General features: G+C 33.2%; 1 protein-coding gene across 1 annotated transcript in view; it reads left to right on the top strand.

The window, feature by feature from the left end:
* LOC129225511 (ethanolamine-phosphate cytidylyltransferase-like) overlaps positions 1-23,872 on the top strand; it is a 64,339-nt gene that overhangs the window by 35,237 nt on the left and 5,230 nt on the right. The window contains exons 13-15 of the mRNA XM_054859940.1: positions 1,315-1,380; positions 1,459-1,524; positions 15,072-15,160. Coding sequence (XP_054715915.1) covers positions 1,315-1,380; positions 1,459-1,524; positions 15,072-15,160 — 221 coding nt within the window. The remainder of the gene's footprint in view (positions 1-1,314; positions 1,381-1,458; positions 1,525-15,071; positions 15,161-23,872) is intronic.

Genomic DNA, 23,872 nt, shown 5'->3' with positions numbered 1-23,872 from the left:
TTAATAGATTTTTCGCCTCCAGCTCATGTGATTCCTATTCCGGGCTGATGAGTGCTAAAAAGCACGAAACTGCAGTCCTCGGATGGAATAACTGAGCTGGCGGTGTATTTTAAGTATTTCTGCCTTAGCCCTGGCTTTAGGGCGGTAACTTACTACAAAATACCTTAGCTTTGCCATCAATCTTTGAGTTGAACCGCACCATTGCTGCGGTCGCTCATCTGGTTTGCTAATTCTGCATTAGCTACCAGTTTGTTTGGCTCTCTTGGCTTCCTTAATAGATTTTTCGCCTCCAGCTCATGTGATTCCTATTCCGGGCTGATGAGTGCTAAAAAGCACGAAACTGCAGTCCTCGGATGGAATAACTGAGCTGGCGGTGTATTTTAAGTATTTCTGCCTTAGCCCTGGCTTTAGGGCGGTAACTTACTACAAAATGCCTTAGCTTTGCCATCAATCTTTGAGTTGAACCGCACCATTGCTGCGGTCGCTCATCTGGTTTGCTAATTCTGCATTAGCTACCAGTTTGTTTGGCTCTCTTGGCTTCCTTAATAGATTTTTCGCCTCCAGCTCATGTGATTCCTATTCCGGGCTGATGAGTGCTAAAAAGCACGAAACTGCAGTCCTCGGATGGAATAACTGAGCTGGCAATGTATTTTAAGTATTTCTGCCTTAGCCCTGTCTTTAGGGCGGTAACTTACTACAAAATACCTTAGCTTTGCCATCAATCTTTGAGTTGAACCGCACCATTGCTGCGGTCGCTCATCTGGTTTGCTAATTCTGCATTAGCTACCAGTTTGTTTGGCTCTCTTGGCTCCCTTAAGAGATTTTTCCCCTCCAGCTCATGTGATTCCTATTCCGGGCTGATGAGTGCTAAAAAGCACGAAACTGCAGTCCTCGGATGGAATAACTGAGCTGGCGGTGTATTTTAAGAATCTTCAGCATGTTCGAAAAAATTCTAATTTGCGGTTTAAGAATAAAAATTAAGCTGCAGGCATTCTCATATTTTCATGAAATTCTGGGCAAAGAAGACGTACTAAAGGAAAAAACATTTACTATTCTTATTCAAAATTCATTTGAAAATGAAATATATTTTCGTGAAAACATGCATTAATGAAAGATTGGTGAAACCTCCCTAAACCCCCACCTTACTCTTGGCCTGTCACTAAGATTGGTGGTTTTAATAAGGTTCGACTGCGTTAACTAAATATTTGCAATGAATTACTGAATTACAATGATTCAGTTTTAATTAAATTTTTAATTTATATAATATTTTTTTTAATACTGAATATATCGTAATGATTTCAAATTACTTTTTAGTATGTAAATGAGGTTGTTATTGGTGCACCTTATGAAGTTACTGCCGATTTAATGAATCACTTTAAAGTAAGTTAAAATTTTTAAGCTCATCTTTTAACAAAAATTCATTTCCTCGAACATTTTAAAATGTTATATTTCCTTTAGGTGGACATTGTTTGTCATGGGCAAACTCCCATTGTGGAAGATATCAATGGTCTTGATCCTTATCATGTAAGTTAATGGTGTTCATAATCTTCAAGAAAGTTTATGCAGTATTTTGCTGTCGTTGCTAAATGATATGAATTTAAACATAGTAGAGCCTTAATGTATTGCTCCTCACTATGCTGAAAAATCGCTTGTACCACTGCTAACATCATATCCTGTAATATTTTAAGACATATAATTATGTTTGCTTCTTTTTGAGAAGTTACCATATTACCCCATGTCAGCCGGCATGCCGGAAATAAGTTAAGTTGCCCAGCATGCCAGGAAATTTGAATTTTCAGGGGTGTGGAATAAATTGGGGCTCATTTTGTATCAAATAACAAAAAGAAAGAAAATTTCACCATGCATTTCCAGTCAGGAAGTACACCACAATGAGAGAAAAAAAAATGGTTAAACAGAGAAAGCGAGTTTACTAAATCCAACATTGAGTGGTCTACATCAGTGGTTCAAAACCTTTTTCCTCTTGCGAACCTCTTCCTAACTCCGAAAGAAGTTGGTAAACCCCTTGAGTGCTAGGTAATAAGTAACAAGCAAAAAATGCACATGCTCACATACAGTCAATCCTCCATATATTGAACTTCCACACATCCAAATTTTCTGTATATCGAAATCCTAGCAAATTTCCATGTTCATTACATAGAAAAATTGTTTCTACATATCGAAAAAATCTCTATATATTGAAAAAAAATTTAAGACATTCTTAGATTTTTTTCCACTTTAGACTGTTTGTCTCATGGAAAATGAGGGTTAGGGGAGAAAACTATGTTCACTAAAGTTTGCTACGAAACTCATAAGGAATGTGGGGTTGAGGGGTAGGTCGTTGTTTTGCTCTGGAGGTTTTAAATTACCTCAAGTTTATTTCAAATCTTAGTTGTAACCAGTAACACTGTAAAATCAGTTTCAAGTTATCCCTTTTGTCTGTTGTTTATCATTCCTAGTCTTTTAAGCTTCAGTAAAAGTCATTCAAGTTAAGTAGATTGATTTTTTACTTTTCTCTTGATTACATTGTCAAAACGAAAATCCCCTAATGTTGCAGATCAAGTAGAATTTCCGAAGAATGAAGATGTATTGAAGGTGCAAAAAATGTAATTTCTGTTAATTTTTCAATTATTAACTTTCATTTAATCCGATGCTCGTATAAATAAGAAATTGGGTTTCATGCACAAAAATTACCTTTTTAATTTAAATGTTTTAGGAGATTTTTATGGTAAAATAAGATCGTTTCTATAAATCGAAATTTCTATACATCGAATTTATTTCCGGCAATTTGCTACTTCGATATATGGAGGTTGGACTGTACATACATACACACACACACAAATAGAAAATAAAATTTGGGAGATTTTTTCTAGTTTGATGCTGCCCCATAGTTTATAACAAGAACAAAAACATAGAATTATAAATATTGCTACAAACAAAAATGATCACTAAAAAATGAATGCAAAACAAATTCACCAAAAATAAACACTGATTATTCTGTGTTGAGCTTCAACAAACTCTGAAAAAAATTTGAAAATGGGATATTTGTGGAACAAAGAGGCTCAAAAAAGGTTGTTCAATTTTTCTGACACAAAGATACATTCTATATCTATCACTAAATCAGAAGTCAATTAAAGAATGATCTTTAATTGACTTCTGATACCTTTCAGGGAACTGTCTCAGATTAACTAAATGAACTTTTTTCTTCCAGTAAAATGAGAAAGATCTCTAGGTTTAAGTTCTCTTGAAAAGGACTATGAGCCTAGCTGTTTGATAAGGATATACTGTGCACAGTAATCGTTTGATTGCTGAAGAATTTTCTTTTAATTATGCTACAAGTGCGGAGTAAAATGCATATATTTTTCAATACAAGCATTTACTATAATTTTTACACAAAAGTTAATTTTTAGCGAAACAAATATTTTTAAGCTCACTTAAAAAGACATTCTTTACACAAATTTCATAAATTCCTTATTTACATATAGTGCAAATTAAGTTGCATGGTTAAATTCCATTGATTTTTTTTTTTTACTACGTAAACCTCATACTGCTTTACACAAATTTCATAAATTCCTTATTTACATATAGTGCAAATTAAGTTGCATGGTTAAATTCCATTGATTTTTTTTTTTTACTACGTAAACCTCATACTGCCAAACTTTCACTCACGAAATTTTATTAAAGTAATTAATTTATCATACTTCCTGTGATATTTTTGGGTTGCTAGCCATTTTTTCTCTTTTTTGACAATGACCCTCGAAGTAAACTGTAGTCTGTAGTGTGACAATTATAGCAAAGAAACAAACAACAGCGAGATCTCACTTCTACACATTTTTGCCTCAACACAAGAGAAGAGCGATAGCTCTTCGTCGGACTCAAATGGTAAAAGAACTAAACCTCAAAATATTTGAGACGCTCGCTTATGCTCCATGTAATGTTTTTATCCAGTAATGTTTTCATGCTAAGAGTAGGAGAATGTGCAAGAAACAAATGAATAAAAAATTAGCAAAATTTGCTTGAAACCACTTGAACATGAGACTTCATCAGAAACAGGCATGTTAAAATTCCTCCATTACAATATTTTTTTTTTTTTGCAAACCCCCTGAAAACCTCTCTCAAACCCCCAGGGGTTCGCACACCACTGGTAGGGATCCACTGCTCTACATCATATTCTACTTTCGCACAATTCATAAAATTTACAATTGAGAAAATACTGAATGAAATAATCATTGAGAAATATTTTGTTCAGTGCGATCTCTCAGGAAAGTAGCAGTAGTTTACATAGTCAATTCAAGTAACTAATGAATAACATCATCGATTCGAATTATGGCTTTAACGAAAGTGAGTCAGGTTTGACTGATAAAGAAAGTGAATATGATGGATTATTTTTAAAAGTATTTCTCTAACACTAAAAAAATTCATTTGTTTAGTCAAGAATGGAAATATTTTAACAAGAAGCGAGATAAATCTAATATGTGTTTGTTATTAATGTAGGTGATTTTCGATAAATTGAATAATCTATATAAAGAAAATAAAGAATATATATGTGTGTATATATGTATGTTCCCTATACAAATCCACTGTTTACGTCGAATCTGGTCCAAATTTGGCAGGAAGGTACTTGGACACCCAAAAGGAACGTACGGGGGTTTTCAAACTTCAAAAAAGAACTAAACCATTCAAATTTTAATTTTATGATCCGAAAATGGCATTAAATGGCTCTTTCCACCCAAAATAATTGTCCAATCAGTTCAATTTTAATGTCATTCAAAAGCCCGCAAAAAATATCCAAAGAGTGCATTCACTTTCTTTGAATTTCAAAACAAAAAGCCGTAAAATCATCAGGAAAAAATTAAAAAGCACTTTTAAGCCTATTGGAACAGAAATTTTATGTCGGAAATTTATCGTTTGCGCAATCTCATTTTATATTAGCATGGAAACAATTCAGAAGTTTGCCACTTTTTTTTTCTCGACTGTGACTAAATAAAATTTTGTTTTTGTTTCGAGGTATAAATTTCTCCTTTTGATTATCGTTTGGCAATTTATCTTCTTTCTTTTTTTTAGGATTTTAGGTGTATTTTTGGAGGGTTGCATTTAATTGATTCGGGAAGTTTTGATTTCCCGTTTTCTTTCTTTAAGAATGATTATTTTGACAGGAAATTTTGCTTCTTTTTCTCTAATTGAAGCCTTATTGTTGAACATGCATCACTTGACGTAACTTTAATTTACAAGGTGGGTCATTCCATAGAAATGTCAACCTCAACCTCAGAAAATTTTTTTCAGCAAAACCCTAATTGTGACTTATCATTTCATTCAGCATACTTTCTAGCACATTAATCCAGTAACAGTTTGCAAAAATTTCATTCGGTATTTTTCTTCTGGCTCTAAACGTGCGAGGTTGTAGAAAAGGCTTAAAATACGCTAAAAACATGCGTCTAAGTTTTCTTGTGTAACGTAAAAGTTTTTGCAAATTTTTAAAAGAACTATTTTTATTCTAAAAGATTAGATGTTGGCCCAATAAAATTGACTGTTCTTTTTGCATACATTATAAGATAAGTATTTTAATTAGTTTGGCTATTTTACTGAAAATATTTACGTTACGTTAGTCACGAAAATGAACTTTTTTCTGCATAAAAACTAAACCAGATGATTGAACCAAACATCACTTTTTATTTTCTTACATCTATGTCATATCTACTTAAAAAGTGCAAAATATTTATTTTTGTATCAGTAGATATAAAATAATTAGTGTGACTAACGTAACATTTGAGATGTGACTAACGTAACAGTTTGCATGTGACTAACATAACATTTTAAAAATGACTGCAAATATTTAAAACTTATTTAATTTAATGTACATTTTCATGAACAATTTTGAATAAGTAGGCATTCTATATTGATAAAAAATATAAAGGGTGAAAAATACCAGTAATATTACATTGTAGACCTTCTGTCTATTTAGAAAAATATTTTTTTAAAGGTCTTTAAAAATATACTTTCAATTTAAAGAATTATTATTTAAAAAAAAGGGTGAGTAAAGCAAAATGAGTACTCTGCTGAATGTGCGTGTATTCAACGCAAGAATCCAAGCTAAATAATTAAGAAAATAGAAAGACAGTTTTAACAAAGAAGAACGTCTATTTTTAGAAAATACATCTCCACCTATTATTAAAATGAAGTAATGGCCAGGGCCGATCCTAGCAGGTGTGCAGAGTGTGCGCCGCACAAGGGCGGCCAAAGCAAGGGGCGGCCGCAGGCCGTATCACATAGTTCTTATAATCAAGCAAAATTCCTCTAGAATTTCTCACAAGATAACTTATAATTAGCAGAATAAATATGCTGATTTTTAAATGTTCAATTGTCAAAGTATGTGTCGATTTCCTGACAGCATAACATAGTTTAAGAAAAATAGAAAGTTAGGGAACATTGTGTTGGTTTATTGTCATTAATATCTACTCTTAACACATGCTTCATTTGGTTGCAAAGTTTGTGACAGAACCGGTAATCAGGCATGGATACAGAAGAGGGGAAAGGCCCCCTTCTGAAGCATGAAATGGTGCCGTCTGAAAGGAGTTCCGAGGGCGGCCACTAATGTTTACCCCCCAAGCTTTTATAGACCTAAACAATGAAGACATATTTTATTTATTAAAAAAAAGCTATACTGATTAGATACTCTCGCAAGCATTTCAAACAACAAACTATGTAACAAACTCTGTGGTTAACAATCGTGGATGCGTGGAGAAAAAGTGGACAATTAGGACTCCCTTGAGAATAACATATATGAATGACGAACTAAAATAGTGTACTTTTCTCCCTTTACGACAATTTTTCCGATTAAAATGTTGAATGAACTGCCAGGTTTCAGATCAGGTAGGAGGACAGGGCCCTTGCCCCGGGAAGCAAATTTAAATGTAGCTCCTAAACGAAGATCCAAAAGGATGCCATGACCTCCTTGACGAAACTAAAGAGGGCTTAAAATTGCGTTTCTAGGACTTTAATTTCGGAAAATTTCGCTGGTTGAACCATCTATCTTAAGGACCCAATTAAGTCTCTGATTCACCTCTTCCACCTTAACTTAATCAAACATAGCCTAAAAATGTTGACGCCAAAATCCAAAACGTGTTTTCAGACGACAGCCCATCCTATCATCAAACGTCATATAAAATTGCTTTGGCATTTTTCGAAATATTTGCAGTGGAGGACCCTGAAATTCATTCACAAACATTACTACCAAAGACAGTCTCAATTAGCGTCTTTAGATAAGCCCCTAATTCCACCCCCTTTCACTTAACGTATTGAAAAACAAACTAAAATTGCGTTTTACAAACATCAGTTTCAAGAACTTTTGGGGAAAGACCCCGGATCCCCCTTTTCTCCAACGCAATCACTATACCTGAAAATTTCGTTTTTAGACGGTTCCGTGGAGCCACAGCTTCCTGCCTAAACTAGCCTGAAATTGACTTCAGTTTCAAAAACACAGTTCGTGAGGGCACACTGAACCCCCGCCCGCTCTTAGTCCCATCGTTATCAAACAATGCTTAAAATACGATTTTGGGACTTATATTTCTAAAGAATTCCGGAGGAGAACTGCTAGGTTTATGTAACTTTTCATGGCGCTAGGGCATATCCATCAATCGTCGAGGTGAGGTGGACAAAAGTCTATAGTTATATTTTTCTGATATTAATGTTGAAAAATATCCGAAAGATCCGTAGAAGCTACCCAGTTTTGTTAACGTCACCAAAGATAATATAAAATTGCGATTTTAGAAATATCCGCTTAAGTGCCCTAAAATCCTTCCTCCTCAAAAATAGCCTATAATGGATTTCAGTTCCGAAAAATATTTTGGTTCGAAATATTTTCACGTTTCCCCTATTGTTTTCAAATCTAGTCAAAAACGGGTTTTTGAAAAAATAGTGCCTGGAAATTGTCGGAGGATAGCCACCAGATCCCCTACCGTCACCAAAGACGGCCTAAATTTGCGTTTTAAACTTATATTTCGAAATCTTCCGATGGGAGACGATTGAATCTCCCTCCCTCTTGCAACGTCAACAAAGGGAACCCAAAATTGCGGGTTTAAAATTTCAATTTCGGAGATTTTTCGGGAAGAACGCCGATCCTTCCTAAGCTACGGTCTTAAAAAATAGCTTCAAATTGAATTCAATTAGAAAGAATTTTAGGAAAGAACTGCAACATTACTTTCACCTAAAGTCTCGAAAAAGTTCCTAAAATTGCGATATTTGACATCAATTTCGAAAATTTCTCCATGCACCTTGAATATACTTGACTCTTTTGTCCTTGCAACCAAACACAACTAAAGATTAACTAAAATATTTTTCATACGCCAATTTCGATAATTTTCTTGGAGGAATTCTCCTCTCCTGAACCCCTGACACCTCCCCCTTAATCCGTCCCTTCTCTGATGTCACCGAAGAAAGATTATAAAATGCGTTTTTACGACTAGTAAATTTTGGTATCTATTACTTTCTTCAAAGATATTAATTGTACCTAAGGAGTTTCTTACTATAAAAAATTTCTTCCTTTTTATAAGATCATTCTTCTGTTTCCCCCTCCCCCTTTTTTAAATTCGAAGTTGGCATAGAAATTTAAAGAAAGATTTATATAGACGTTAAAGATTAGTCAAAATATGCAAATTACTCTTGAGGGGCGGCACATTAGGTCTTTGCACACGGGCGGCCGACACCCTAGGATCGGCCCTGGTAATGGCAGCTCGTTGGAAAACATTTGAAGATGTTACATGATACAGTGAGAATAAGCACTGCTGCCATATATTTCAGAAAATGCAAGAATGATCATTTAGAAATTCAAACATTTGCGGTGATATCCGGAAATAAAATTCATTCTGCAAAAATGTTTGAATATTTTTTTTCAATGTTACATTTTGATTCAGGATGCACAACACTATTCGTTCGATGAATTAGTAAACCTTGAAAAATAATATGCCATTGAAAAGTGCTAGGAGTTTCTTATGACGATAATTAGTATATCTGCAGAATATTAGAATTCGACGAAACTATCAACTTGAATAAAGTTAATTTTTTAAAAGAGAGATATGTATAAGATTTAATTAGCCCAAAATAATATTATTCAGTTTGTAAAAGCAGATTTTATTTATTTAATTATTTTTTTTCGCACATTCAAATTGAGTTAATTGAACTGAATCCTTCCATTTAATTTTTTACACTAATGTAGAAAAAAAGTAAAGAAAGAACCATAATGCAACGCAAAGGAGGTTCCTAAAAAGTGTAAAAGTAATATAAGAGCAAAAGATTAATTACAAAAAGTTTTTTATATGCATTCATTGCTTGTTATCCGATGGTTACGTTAGTCACGTTACGTTAGTCACACACAGTTTTTCGTAAACGCACCATTAAGGGCCAAAAAAGATTTATGTGTAATAAATCTGTAGTATATTTTTAAAAATAGACTGTTTGCCTCTTACAAATATATAGGCCAATGTTAAATGCCTGCGTAACTTTCAGAAAAATTTGCCTCGTAACATAAGCATTGTTTCTCAGGGTTGCAAAAATGTTACGTTAGTCACGATGCCTTTTTTGGCAAAAAAATACCTGCCAGCGCTTATTTTGCTTCAAATTCTTGGTAGAAATGAAAAATAGTCACTTTGTACATTTTAAATCTGCATATTAAAGGAAAAAACATTTATTTTTACTCCCGGTGTAGGCAAAAAGAGTAAGAAAATCAGCTGCGAATGTTACGTTAGTCACTATGGAATGACCCAGGTAGACCGTGCAAAGCCGGGCGATACAGCTAGTATGCCAATAAAATGATTTACCCAGAAGCAGTAATAGTATTTGCAATTTGTTTATGGTTATTTTGATAAATTAATTTAAAATTTGTTTTATAGAAGCAATTTTACTTTTATTCATGAACAGCAGCTATATTAAATTATTTATATAGCTAAAATATTTTGATTTTGGGGCTAAAACTTTTTTTTTGTTTAATTAAACTTTTATGAAGTCATTCATAATCAATTATTCTTTTCTCATAAGAGATTTGTCTTAACAAAATTCATATTTTAACAAAATTGTTTACTAATATTAATAAGTATTATAGGGAACTCATATTATACTTTTAAATTAAACATGTATTTATCACTTTAAGTTAAATAAATATTTCAAACCTCTTTTTTTTCTGACATGCTGGGAAGGACCAGGCAGTGGTTATTGAAAACCTGGTGAGTCCCGAATTTTTCAGCATGCAGGCTAATGCAGGGTATTACTGTGATAGTCCCCTAGATTTTTCAAAATGATGCATACTTTTGTGCTGTAAGCTCTAAATCTTCCAGAAACATGCTACTTTTCCATATTATACATGCATGTCTTCCAGTCTTTAGTCTGTTTAGGTAAATAATTACTGTTTGTTTTTGTTCCTTGGTATAAATTCTTATATAAATGGACTCTATTAAACCTCTCTATCTAAAAAAAATCTGTTTGTAAAGTGTTGTATTGTACTACTGTTGTTTATTTACATTCAGTAGAAAATGACGGTTCCATTTAAAACTATTACCTTATAATTAGATGTAAAGCATGTCTCCTAATCCCCTAGTTATAACAGAGTTCTACTGTATTATAATTACTAGCTGCTAAATTCTTCAACATTCGACTGCATATGGATGGGATAGGAGGATTGTGGTTTAAGTCAAAAATTTACAGTTTGAGTAAAGCTTGGATTTTATTGTGTGTACTGTTGCGCAAAGTATACTAAAATGAATTTTCCGCTGGGGGAGCACAAAAGCTTTCCAATAACCTTAACTACTGTTGAGGTGAGAATGATAGGGTTGAACTCAGTTTCATTCCATAAATTGGACCAGCATCTAGAATTTTCTGCTATGGGGCGGGTTAGTTCATAAGAGCTCTTGCATGTATTTGATTTTCTTTCAGTAAACTCATTGCATATAAGTCATTTAAAGTTGCTCTAAATCAAGAAATGGCTAACTTTTGTTAAAAGTTGATGCATAATAATACTAAACCAGAATACTTATGTTTGCTTCAATGCACATATCCTTCTCTTAAAGGTAAAATTTAGGTTTTTTAGATGTTTTTACAAAATCTTTGATTACTTGAAACTATGTTAGTATGACTTACAACACTCTCATTCTAACCATGTTATATGAATAAATATTCTTAATTTTTAAATAATAAGGGTATACAAATTATTTTCATTTTACTTTTCCATTTTGAAGTAACTTTTTCTGAATTTTGCATTGTTCTAAGAGTATGACTGATCATTAAGAGCCATTATCTGTAAGGATCAGGCAGTTTACGGCATTTGTGATTGTTGACATTTTTAATTTTTCTTATTTTCACATATGTTGTTCCTTATCATGAATGTAATGTTTGTGCAAAAATATGAGCTTTGTCTGCCTTACCGTTTTTGGGAAATTAAATTTTTTAATTTAGGGGGCGTGGCACATTTTTGCGTGTTTTTCAAATTTGCAGATTTTAAATTTCTTGTTGCTTTAAGCGCCCCTATAATGACATAGATTTTTAAATTCTATACTATTATATGGTCTTCTTAGATACTATTACAGCTGTCAAATCGGTGTCACTACGAGGGCGACAGCCACAAACTCCGTTTAAAAACGACCAAAATTGAATTTTTTTACTACATTCAATGCCAATTTTCTCAAATCGCCTTCATGATGACACCAACGTTTTTACATAAATTCCTAGCTACACTTGCATACATCAAAAATATGTAATAAAATTGGTGTCACTATAAGGGCTCCAGAAGATATTGGAACTTTTATGTGATAAATTTCACAAAAATGCAAATGTTTAAAATCTAACTACTACTCTCGCCCTCATAGCAGAGATCTGAAACTAATTAAGTTTGATAAGCAACATGTTCGTCTAGCATATGAAATAAAAAAATCGGTGTCACTCCTATTACTTTCGGAAATATAATCATTCGAAATTAGTATGTTATGGAGCTATTTAAAAAAAGACTTTTCTAATTCGAATGGCTTTTTGCACGGTTTGTTTTAAACTTTAATATAAAATTAAAGTAGTGACACCTAAAATAATATGTTTCTAATGCTTTTTATAAAAAAAGCTTTATAAAAAGCATTAGAAACACAGTAAATCGATATAGGTACAGATGGACGTATTGTGTAATGTGCATTATGGCTAAAATATCCGTACTGATATTCATATTTTTTCAACCATACTAATTTTTTATATGTTATTTATATTAAAAATGCAACTTTTTATAACATAATGTCTTAAATAGTGATGAACATAATGTATTATATAGCGAGCATTCAGAATCTGAAACATAATTTGAGATGACGTAGACTAAAACAAAGAAAACATAAAAAATCAAATCACCCAATTTCAGAAAGACGGTCATTTCTTATTGATATCTGGTAATTTTGTAGCACTAAAGCTTGGGAAAACATGGTATCCCGGAGAAATAGTAGAAGATGACCATTTGCAAGTAAAGGTCAAATGCATGGCACGAAGAATTGGAATAAATAAATTTATTTGACCGGAAAAAAGGCGAGTATTGGTATATTAATTCAAATATATTATGCACAATAGATCCACCTGTGCCTATATCAAAACGAGCATTTTCTATTCAAGATAAAGACGCTCTTACTGCCCAAAGCTGTTTATGTTAAACATTGCTTCTTTGTAATAAATTTAAAAAATAAATATGGTCAAAACACTATCTGGGTGTGATAAGATTAAATTAACAAAATACATAAATAAACAAATAAAATAAATTATTAATAATAATAATAAATGAAAAAAATGCACCACAACATACTAACTTCGAATGATTATATTTCCAAAAGTAGTAGGAGTGACACTAATTTTATTAGTTCAAATGTTAGACAAATGTGTTGGTTATCAAACTTAAATAGTTTCAGATCTCTGCTATGAGGGGGCTGGTTGTATTCAAATTAGCAAATGGTCAACTTCTGCTTTTTCTCCGGGATACCATGTTTTCCCAAGCTTTAGTGCTACAAAATTAACAGATATCAATAAGAGATGACCGTCTTTCTGAAACTGGGTGATTTGATTTTTTATGTTTTCTTTGTTTTAGTCTACGCCATCTCAAATTATGTTTCAGATTCTGAATGCTCGCTATATAATACATTATGTTCATCACTGTTTAAGACATTATGTTATAAAAAGTTGCATTTTTAATATAAATAACATATAAAAAATTAGTATGGTTGAAAAAATATGAATATTAGTACGACTATTTTAGCCATAATGCACATTACACAATACGTCCATCTGTACCTATATCGATTTACTGTGTTGCTAATGCTTTTTATAAAGCTTTTTTTATAAAAAGCATTAGAAACATATTATTTTAGGTGTCACTACTTTAATTTTATATTAAAGTTTAAAACAAACCATGCAAAAAGCCATTCGAATTAGAAAAGTCTTTTTTTAAATAGCTCCATAACATACTAATTTCGAATGATTATATTTCCAAAAGTAATAGGAGTGACACCGATTTTTTTATTTCATATGTTAGACGAACATGTTGGTTATCAAACTTAATTAGTTTCAGATCTCTGCTATGAGGGCGAGAGTAGTAGTTAGATTTTAAACATTTGCATTTTTGTGAAATTTATCACATAAAAGTTCCAATATCTTCTGGAGCCCTTATAGTGACACCAATTTTATTACATATTTTTGATGTATGCAAGTATAGCTAGGAATTTATGTAAAAACGTTGGTGTCATCATGAAGGTGCTTTGAGAAAATTGGCATTGAATGTAGTAAACAAAATTCAATTTTGGTCGTTTTTAAACGGAGTTTGTGGCTGTCGCCCTCGTAGTGACACCGATTTGACAGCTGTAATAGTATCTAAGAAGACCGTATAATAGTACAGAATTTAAAAATCCATGTCATTATAGGGGCGCTTAAAGCAACAAGAACTTTAAAATCTGCAAATTTGAAAAACATGCAAAAATGTGCCACGCCCCCTAAACTTAAAAATTTAATTTCCCAAAAACGGTAAGTCAGACAAAGCTCATATTTTGCACAAGCATTACATTCATGATAGGGAACAACATATGTGAAAATAAGAAAAATTAAAAATGTTAACAGTCACAACCTGCCTGATCCTTACAGACAATGGCTCTTAAAAACTTACAAGGATAACTGCAAGTAACAACTATGTTTTTAATCAAATGTTATTTAGTGACTATTAGGAAGGAGGTCTATTTTTATTTATTTATTTATATTTTTATTTATTTTTTTATTTATTTCTTTTAAATATTTTTTTGTGTTGAAATATAATGAAAAATTATAACCATTCCAGCTCAACAAAGTATGCTATTTCAGTTACTACTAAGGTTTAACTTAAATTTTTTACTCATTAGGATTATGAAATTATACTTTGAATTTTATAACTATACATTTGTGCATACTTCTACCAGTTTTAAATTCACTGTATTTGAAAACATGAAAAGAAATGAATGCAATGAAAGATTTTAGTTCAAGATTAAACAAATTATACTGCTAAATGACATAATTCGTTTGGAATAAAAAAACATTGTGTCCACTGGGAATAAAAATCTTAGAAATTTATGTATTGAAATTATTATCAAAACATTTACAACTAGCAAGGCTGCTTTAAAGCAAATATAAATACAAATACAAATGTGACAATGAGCAGCAGGCTCTTGGCCCAGCTAGGCTGGTCCTAGTCAATTTATTAGTCCCCAATGAAGATCAATGGCCCTCCTCAAACTATCCACCCCCTTGCTCATTACCACCTCTTCTGGTAAGCTGTTCCAAGTGCCACAACCCTACTAAAGTACTTAAAGTTTGAAGCACTTTAAACTTCTGGAGAATTTAAGGCAGTTGATTAATTCTGCAAACAAGGTATTGATCCTGTTTAATGGTGATTTTTAGAAAAAAATTATGAATATTTCAGTATTTTGGAGGAAGTGTATGATGTGTAATAAAAATATCATAAACTCTTAAAAAGTTCTTTAAGTAAAAAAATAAATAAATGCATCTTGCTGTGATAATAATTGCTCTTTTTTTTTTTTTTTTTTGTTTAGGAGGCTAAAGTACAAGGTAAATTCAAAAGATTAGATAGTTCTAATGAAGTAACAACTCAAAAGATTGTAGAGAGAATAATTCAACAAAGGTATGCAGTCAATTCTGTTAAAAAATTGTTTTTGCATGTCTCATTTTTCAAATTTATGTTATTCATATTATAGCATTGCCCCTCCTCTTATTCCATTTCAATCAAATTGAACTCTAGAAAAATGCAATTGGTATATCTTACTACTATTATATATGCAAAAGTTTGTCTGTATGGATGTATGGATGTTTGTTACTCTTTCACGCAAAAACGACTGAATGGATTTTGACGAAACTTTACAATAATATAGCTTATGCATCAGAATAACACATAGGGTAGTTTTCCTCCCATTATGGGGGGCAAAACCCTCTTAGGGGGGCAATAAAACACAATTTTCATATAAATTCTCTAATATGGGGATGAAAAAATACTTGCACATATTAACATTATATGTCCATCGAAAGCTCTGATTTTTCTGCTGAAGATGTCACCTGTTCCAAATTTCTAAGTAGAATAAAAAACGAGTTACAAACTTTTTAGTTAGATGTTTGAAAGCTTTCCTCAACTCAATACAATATTTAGTGTAACATCTCAACTCCCTGTCGATAGCGACTATTGTTGTATTGTTGACTATCTTTGCGTTTCGTGACTGTTTAAGGCTTTTCTCAAGTCAAATCTTGAAGTAAGATTTTTGCACAAGATTGGCAAATAATACATGGATTTAGTTGATTATTTTCCATTTTAATGCAACTTTGAGGCAATTAATGGGGTTTTTTTATCTATTTGTGTTGAATGGCTATTTAATTGATCAGCAGGAATCTAGCCAAACTTTTTTTGTGGAATCATTTAAATAGCTAAGGCATTTGGCATTTTTTTCAACTGTCGCTCTTTTTGAAGCTAAAGACTACACAATACTGTTTCTCGGTTTTCACCATGAAACCAAATATTGCCATTTCTTTAATATTTCTCTCTTTAAAATTGTTAACATGTAAAATAATTCGCCAACTAAATTAAGCGAATCCATAAACAGCACAAAAACTTCCATTAATTTGTCTTTGCACACAATTTCAAACAATTGCCAAATTTTTACTGTTTATTGGAAACAATTCGAGTAGCATTATTTTATAATCACCAGAAGTATCTCTGTATTTGGCAACTCTATTTCTTCAATGAAAATTAGTAACACACAGTTTTACAAAGTAGGGAGGAGGAGTCTCATTTAAGGTATCCCAAAACTATTGATGCAAATTTAATAACATTTTAAATTGCAGTAAGGGATTTTGAGCAGCTACACTTTTTAAAAGTTTGTACTTCAATAGCAATATAGAAAAGGTTTTAGACTATGTTAAAAAAGAAAGAAAAAAGGATAAATCTTTTTAAACAAGTGAAGTTTAATTTTATATTTTGGAAATTCCTCAAATTTGTACATGCTTAAATATCCTTTTATTGTTTCGAAAAGAGTACTATTTTGTTCTTCATACTTATTGCCATTTTACTTTTATGGGTAAGGAAGAAGCTCTTTTTTTAATCATGTCGAAGCAGTGTGTTTTGAGTTATTTCAGTTACAGTAGAGAACGAATAAAAGTAGCGATTGTTTCTTATAATTACTACAGACCCAGGCAACGCCGGATATTTTTGCTACGTACAATAATCTGGTAACTAAATAAAGTCATGAAATAGAATCTGCCCCCTACCCCCAGTTACCGTCAAAGAAAGATTCATTTTTGGCCAGAAACGGCCAAATACATGCAAAACATTTTCTTTATAGCAACTTCTGTTCAGAATTAAAAATCATATCTTACGAATATAGATTAACCAATCATTTTACGCAGTTTCATAAACTTGGCAAGTCTCTGCCGAATGTATGGTACTGTGGTCCTTTGGCGATAAATAATGGATTAGGATTTATTATTTTACATCTTCACGTTGCTTTTAATTGCAAGAAATATAAAATGACATTTTAAAAACGTATTTGATAGGCAGAATTATGATAACATGTTCCAGACGAGTGTTCAAAAATTTTGGTGCTACAGCCATTACAAAAGTTGCATTAAAATGTAAAAATTCCACCAAATTAATTTTGGTAAAAAGATCATTAAGTACTATGAGGTATTGAAATGGAGACTTTTGGGAATTTTTTTCTTTGCGAAATGAGAAGTTTTTTGTACTATTATCCTCATTTAAATGGAAACTTAAAAAAAAACGGTTATGCTTACTCTGATTTTAATAGTATTTTTACTCTGAACTTTTTCATATTGTAATCAGGACCGTTTACGTTATTTAGAAACAGTTGATTTCCTTCTGGTGGGGATTTTAGAGGTTTGATGTTCTGACTCTAAAGGGACAGTTTTAGAATCAGGATTTGTAGTAATTGTTGACCCTTTTTTGGGACGATTTCTATGGTAAGAAGTTATACATTATACAATATTTAGATTTCTCATGTAGCGCTGGATGTTATGTATTTGACGGAGATCGGGATATTATAAGGGAACTGTTTCACTTGATTTAAGAATAGTTGACCTCACTCGAATTGGATTTTTTGAGAATTACCCAAACTAACTTCTTTACAACTCCTAAAGATTTTCAAGACTTATTTTGTGTGATTTTTTGAGTGTCTTCCAAGATTCCCCGACATTTCGTTTACCCCCCCCCCCCCCCCTTGATTTTCAGTTTTAATCATACCTTTTGATACATTTAAGGGGGCAGGCAATTTGAAATGTCAACCAAACTAGAGAGAAACAATTTTTTAATAACTATTTGACCTCTGCCTGTAATGACCATTAACTTGAATCAATTGAAAAAAAAACTACATCAACGTGAGCGAAGCTGCGGGTAAAAGCTGGTTTTTAATATTAAAACTTGAACTTAAGAAGTAATCCAGGCCTTTCATTTAAAGCCCTAGATCACAGCTTAAGCACAAAAATGTTCGCCATTTTGGGGCTAAACTTGCTTTCTTCCTATATTTGCTACGTTGAACTAGCCTACTTTGCTTCTTGATTGTGGATTAACATAGAATTAATAAGAAACCTCAATCAAGGAACAAAGCATGCTACTTCATAATAGTAGACATGGGACGAAAGTGGCATTCAGATGGCAGATGTATTGCTACTTAAGCTACAATTTTGGGCTTTGCTTTCATTAAAGGGGGGGGGGGGAGGATTAGGAGGGGCAATTACCTTTCTAGCTGTTTTAAAGTATAATATATTGATAAGTGTTTGTTTCTGTTTTCTACATGATATTTATGGTATGTATCCCTTCTCTCCCAGAAAACTTTGAAATTACATGCCTAGAGTAATCTTATGAACAGAGTATTTTGAGACTGTCATGTCGGTTGAATATAGTAACACCAACATAACCCACAAACATGGAAATTAAATAATAAATTAATTTGCATATTTCTGGATTGTAGTGTTGTGATTACTACATTTGTTTTCAGGCCCAGTGTTCACGCTCAACTATCCGTAACTTGGGTCCCAAGGACCCATTAATGAAATAGATTTGGGTCCTTTGGCGGAAAAAAAATGAGTCCCTTAAATTTTAAACAGAAAATCTTAGCACATAATTGAATAATATACAACTATTTATACTTAGGGAAAAGAAACTATCCACATAGTTATTTGAAAAAGGTATGAAATAAACTAAATTGGTTAATTTTGCCCTTTTTTTTCTGTGATTATCATATGTTCAAATAATACACTTGCAAGATTTAGTTATTTGAGAAACTATTTAATCAGTTACAATGAGGTAAACTCAAAATTTACTTTAAAGTTGGATTTTACCATGAGATAAAAAATAAATGCCTTTGATTGATCAAGCAGAAAGCACTCCCTTAACCTTTGCTTTCATGAACATTTTTCTAGGTGAAAAAAAGCAACTAGCCCTTCCCCCCCCCCCCCCCTCCATCAATTATCAATGGCAATTTCATAGAAATAGAAAAAAATCGCAAGCGAATTAACACAACGCAAAAATCGCGATCGCAAAAACGAAACATTTTCTCACATGAGTATGAAAATTGCTCATTTGCAATCTTAAATTAGACAATTTGACTTCATTGTGACTCTTTTAAAATATCTGTGTTGGCTTTGGTGCTACTTTTAAAATTTCGCCATTTTCAAAATGGCGCGATCGATTAATACGTGACTTTAGACCCTCAGAAATAGGTGAATTACTAGAAAATGAACAAGGTTAAAGTGCTTTTGTATAAAATTCATATTCATAAGTAATTTAACAAGAAAAATTTTAAGTTCGGAACTTTGTGTTTTGCGCGATCGGGAAAATGTTTGCCATTTTTTTTTCACCCATCCTTTTATTGAGGACAGGGGCGTAGCTAAGGGGGGGGTTTTGGGGACAAACCCCCCCCCCCCCCCCCCCGAAAAGTTAGTCTCAAAAAAAAAAGAGAAAAAGAAGAGAGAAGAGAAAGAAAGAAAAAAGAAGAAAAGGGAAAAATTCCAAGCGATTATACATATATATATATATATATATATATATTATATGTGTATATATATATATATATAATATATATATATATTATATGTGTATATATATATGTGTATATATATATATATATATATATATATATATATATATATATATATATATATAAGAAGTAACCCCCCCCCCCCCCCCCCCCCCCCCCGAAAGTCGGGTCTAGCTACGCCACTGATTGAGGATGCAAGATAATAATTTTCAAAAGTAATTCTGGTTAGGTGAATGCAAAATAGATAAGCTTTTACTACTCAGTTGTCCTGTATCAATCCTGAAGATTGCATTGAACCACTCTTATTTTTGATCTTTATTGTTGTTTTCAGGAATTTCCCCCAGATAAAAGTTGAGGGAGAACTTATTCTTAGAATAGAGTACAATGGGCTATTTATGAACTTGCAATATTTTGCTCCTTGAGCTCTGCCCAGGAGGTCACTGTAAGCTCCAGTCTTATCACTAAAATTCCATTGACTGGTCAACAGTAGGGGTGTGTGTTTGAATAGCTGATACAGAGATAGGGTCATTTTAATCCTTTTCTGTTGATTCTCCTGGTCATTGAAGCTTAAAAGCATTCACTAGATAGATCTTCAGCATTTTCCACAATTTTTTTTCTGGTTTTTATCTTTTGGGTGTTCTGGGTCCCTAGGACCCGAATTTTCGCGGAAGTTGCGTCCCTTTCCCGCGAATTTGCGTAAAAAATCCGCTATAGCGCATAAACGCGAACCCTGAGGCCTGAGCCTAGGTACTTACAGACCCCACAGTGTGGATGGAGGGGCATATCAGTGGCGTGACGCCCATGTACCAGAGGGACTAGGCTGGTCCCTTAAATATTTGCCCCTTCAAAAAATTACCTTGCTGAATAATTTATTAAGAAAAAACGTCAGCAGAGAAACAAGTTTCTTAGAAAGCGCTACTTCTTTTACTGCTCCTCCCTCCCTTTCTCCCCTGTGTGCGACGTCTTAAATGGACTTGTCCGAGGGACTCGCTCTGAAGAACCTGTTCCCCAGATCTCATATAGCTTTGTTAGATCCTTGGCGTTCGCTCGCAAGCTTATTTGATTATTTCACGCATTTTTTAAACCAACGGATAAATTTTTGTTTCCGTACCTAGTGTACAGGTTTCTGTGTGAGCTTCAGGAAACAACAAATTCACTCGTCAAAGTTATTTTCCTGCGTGCATTGTGTTTTTTTTTTTGCAATGGAAGGGGACTCGGTTGAAAAAACAAGTCCCCAACTGGAGGAGCATGCGCAACAGAACAGACTGCCCGGGAGCTCGGAAGAGAATTGCTGCGTGCTGGACGTTCTCGCTAAACTTTCGTTCGGAGCTTTGAATTTCCAAGAGAAAGCTCGAATAATTTCACAGAGCAGGCCTACTCCTGACCTAGCAATATCTACGAAGCTAAAAAATTACAATCGGCATTTTAAGAAAGATTACTTTGAGACTGTTAAATGGCTGACTGCTTGTAAGTCAAGAAAAAAATTATTTTGCTGGCCCTGCGTTCTTTTTGAAAAGGAAAAAGGCGTCTGGAATGCCAATGGATTTTCAGATATGAGCAATTTCCACAAGGCAACGATTCGTCATGAGAAAACCCAAGGACACTACCAAGCCATTACTCAGTTGAAAACTTTTGGTAAAACTCGAATAGATTTTCATCTTAGTGAGCAATGTCGCTCATCAACTTTGAAGTATAACACTGAAGTTGATAATAATAGGGAAATTATGAAACGCTTGATAGATGTAACATGCCTTCTGGCAAAACAGGAGTTATCGTTTAGAGGCCACGATGAACATCTGGAGTCTCTTAATCAAGGCAATTACGTTGAAGTTTTAAAACTGATATCTAAATATGATGCAAAACTGGAAGCCCACTTGCAGAATGCTAAGGTTTTCAAAGGCACCTCAAATCGCATTCAGAATGATCTGATTCAATGTATTGCAGATGTTATGTGGGACAAAATTAAGAAAGAAATGAACTCAGCGCCTTTTTTTTTCAATAATGCTTGATGAAGCAACTGACGTTGCAAAAATATCTCAGCTCTCTACCATTGTGAGATACGTGAGAAATGGGGAAATAAAAGAAAGGTTTATTGGTTTCAAAGATGTCAGTGATAACCGTACCTCAAGTGCGTTGAGTGAAATAGTATTTGAAATCTTATCTAATTACAAATGCGAAAAAAATAAGCTCGTTGCCCAATCATACGATGGAGCTTCAGTCTTTGCTGGACATTTGAATGGGCTGCAGTCAATTGTGAAGGAAAAATTTCCCTCTGCACTATTTGTTTATTGCTATGCGCATAGACTAAATTTAGTGTTGTCAAAGTCGGTAAATTTATTAAAGAGTGCAAAGTGTTTTTCACAATGTTAGGAGGATTCCCTTCATTTTTTGCTCACTCATCAAAACGTGTACATGCGTTGCAAGAATCTGACGTAAAGAAGCGTTTTCCTTCTGTGGCAGCTACCCGGTGGAGTTACAATTCTAGAATTGTGCACATGGTTTACGAAAACAAATTGGAACTAATAGCTTTTTTCCAGTATGTATCTAGTGACGTAGATAAATGGGATGCTAGCACAATTGCTTCTGCCACTGGTTATCTATCCTTCTTAAACACATTTAACTTTTCTTTTCTTCTTGAAGTATTTATTAAAATATTTTCTCTAACTGATACATTGTTTAATGTCCTGCAAAATAAGTCTCTGGACATTCAATTTTGCTGTGAAAAAGTCAAAGAGACAATATCCATCCTAAAAGAATTTCGAAATGAATTCGATGAGATGTACCAGAAAGTTACTAAACTCAATGCGCCTCCAGAAAAACGATGCCGACGAGATGATTTTCAGGATCCGAAAATAAAATACTTGGGAGTATATAATGAAGTAATCGACACGATTGTTGGCCAGATGGAATCACGTTTTCAAGACCTGAACGAATTACAGTTTTTAGAGCTGCTGAATTCCAAAAAGTATCAGGCTTTCAAAGCCAAATTTTCCGAGGACAGTTTTAACTATCTGAAAAAGAATTACGGAGACATATTCTGCTATGACAAACTACGCAGTGAACTTGTAGCAGTCTACAGGTTAGCAGATTTTTCAGGTAAAGCAATCGTCGAAACCATGAATTTTTTAAGAGAAACTGATTTAGCAGATGAAGCCTATCCGGAAACTTACAAGTTATGCTGTCTTGCATCGACAATTCCAGTGAGCACTGCGAGTGCTGAACAAAGTTTTTCAGCCCTAAAGCGGATAAAGACATACATACGGAACTCTCAGGGTGAAGAAAGGTTGTCCAGATTATCTTTGTTATTGATTGAAAAAGGTCTTCTACAAGAGCTGCAGCAGGAAAACGACTTTTACAATGCTGTGATAGAAAAATTTATTGCTATTGGAGAGAGAAAAATTAACTTGATTTATAAATAGCTAAACAAACAAACAAAAAAAAAGATTGTTGGGATATTTAAAGATTAACAAAGCAGAAAAAGGAAATGAATTTGTTGACTGTAAGTAATAAAGATTTTTTTTCCCTTATGTGTTCAGCTACTAATCCATTGCAAATAGTTTTAATTTTATCAAAGCTCAGCATAAGAAAATATTTATTATTATTTCGAGAAAACTTTAGGGGAGTATTTTTCAGGAGTTATTGTACATATTTTGTGTATATGTATTATCTATCTATCTATATATCTTTTTACTTTTGTGTATCGTAATTTACCTTAACCAACTGGTCCCCTAAAAAATATTGATCCGCACGCCACTGGGGCATATCTCTCTTTAGGGGAACAATACACACCATGAGTTTTTGTACTAATTTAGTATAATTTTCTACTCTCACATTCATTACATTATTTAGTTACGAAGGTGTTTGATTAATTGCTGATTTTTTGTCATTTTTCAAGAATCGAAGTCAATTAAGTGCAGTGGCAGATTTACAGGTTTGGGGACCCTTTCAACAGAACTACAAAAAATATCTTTTGTGCACATTTTTAGATCCCCTTCAGGGCCCTTTGCAGCTGGGGAAGTTGTGATATGGTAAATTCACCACTCATTAAGCATATCATTGAATGCAATGGGAATATGTTTCTTTATAAGAATGATTATCTTTGTCAGGGGTGCCCTTCTCCCAAGAGTGATGGCTCACCGTACCTCAAATACAAATCAACACTGTCAAAGAACAAGAATCCCCAAAATTGGAAGGAAAAAAAGGACCTGTGAAAACACCTCCCTTAAAATTCCAACGCCATGAAAGTTTAAGGGTGTGTGTGTCTGTGCAATGATCTTCCCTCATAAGCACCCCTGCCC

Source organism: Uloborus diversus, chromosome 7 (genome assembly GCF_026930045.1).
Source record: "Uloborus diversus isolate 005 chromosome 7, Udiv.v.3.1, whole genome shotgun sequence".
NCBI classification, from domain to species: domain Eukaryota; kingdom Metazoa; phylum Arthropoda; class Arachnida; order Araneae; family Uloboridae; genus Uloborus; species Uloborus diversus.
Note: the sequence above shows the minus strand (reverse complement) of the source record. Positions and strands in the feature narration are given on the sequence as shown.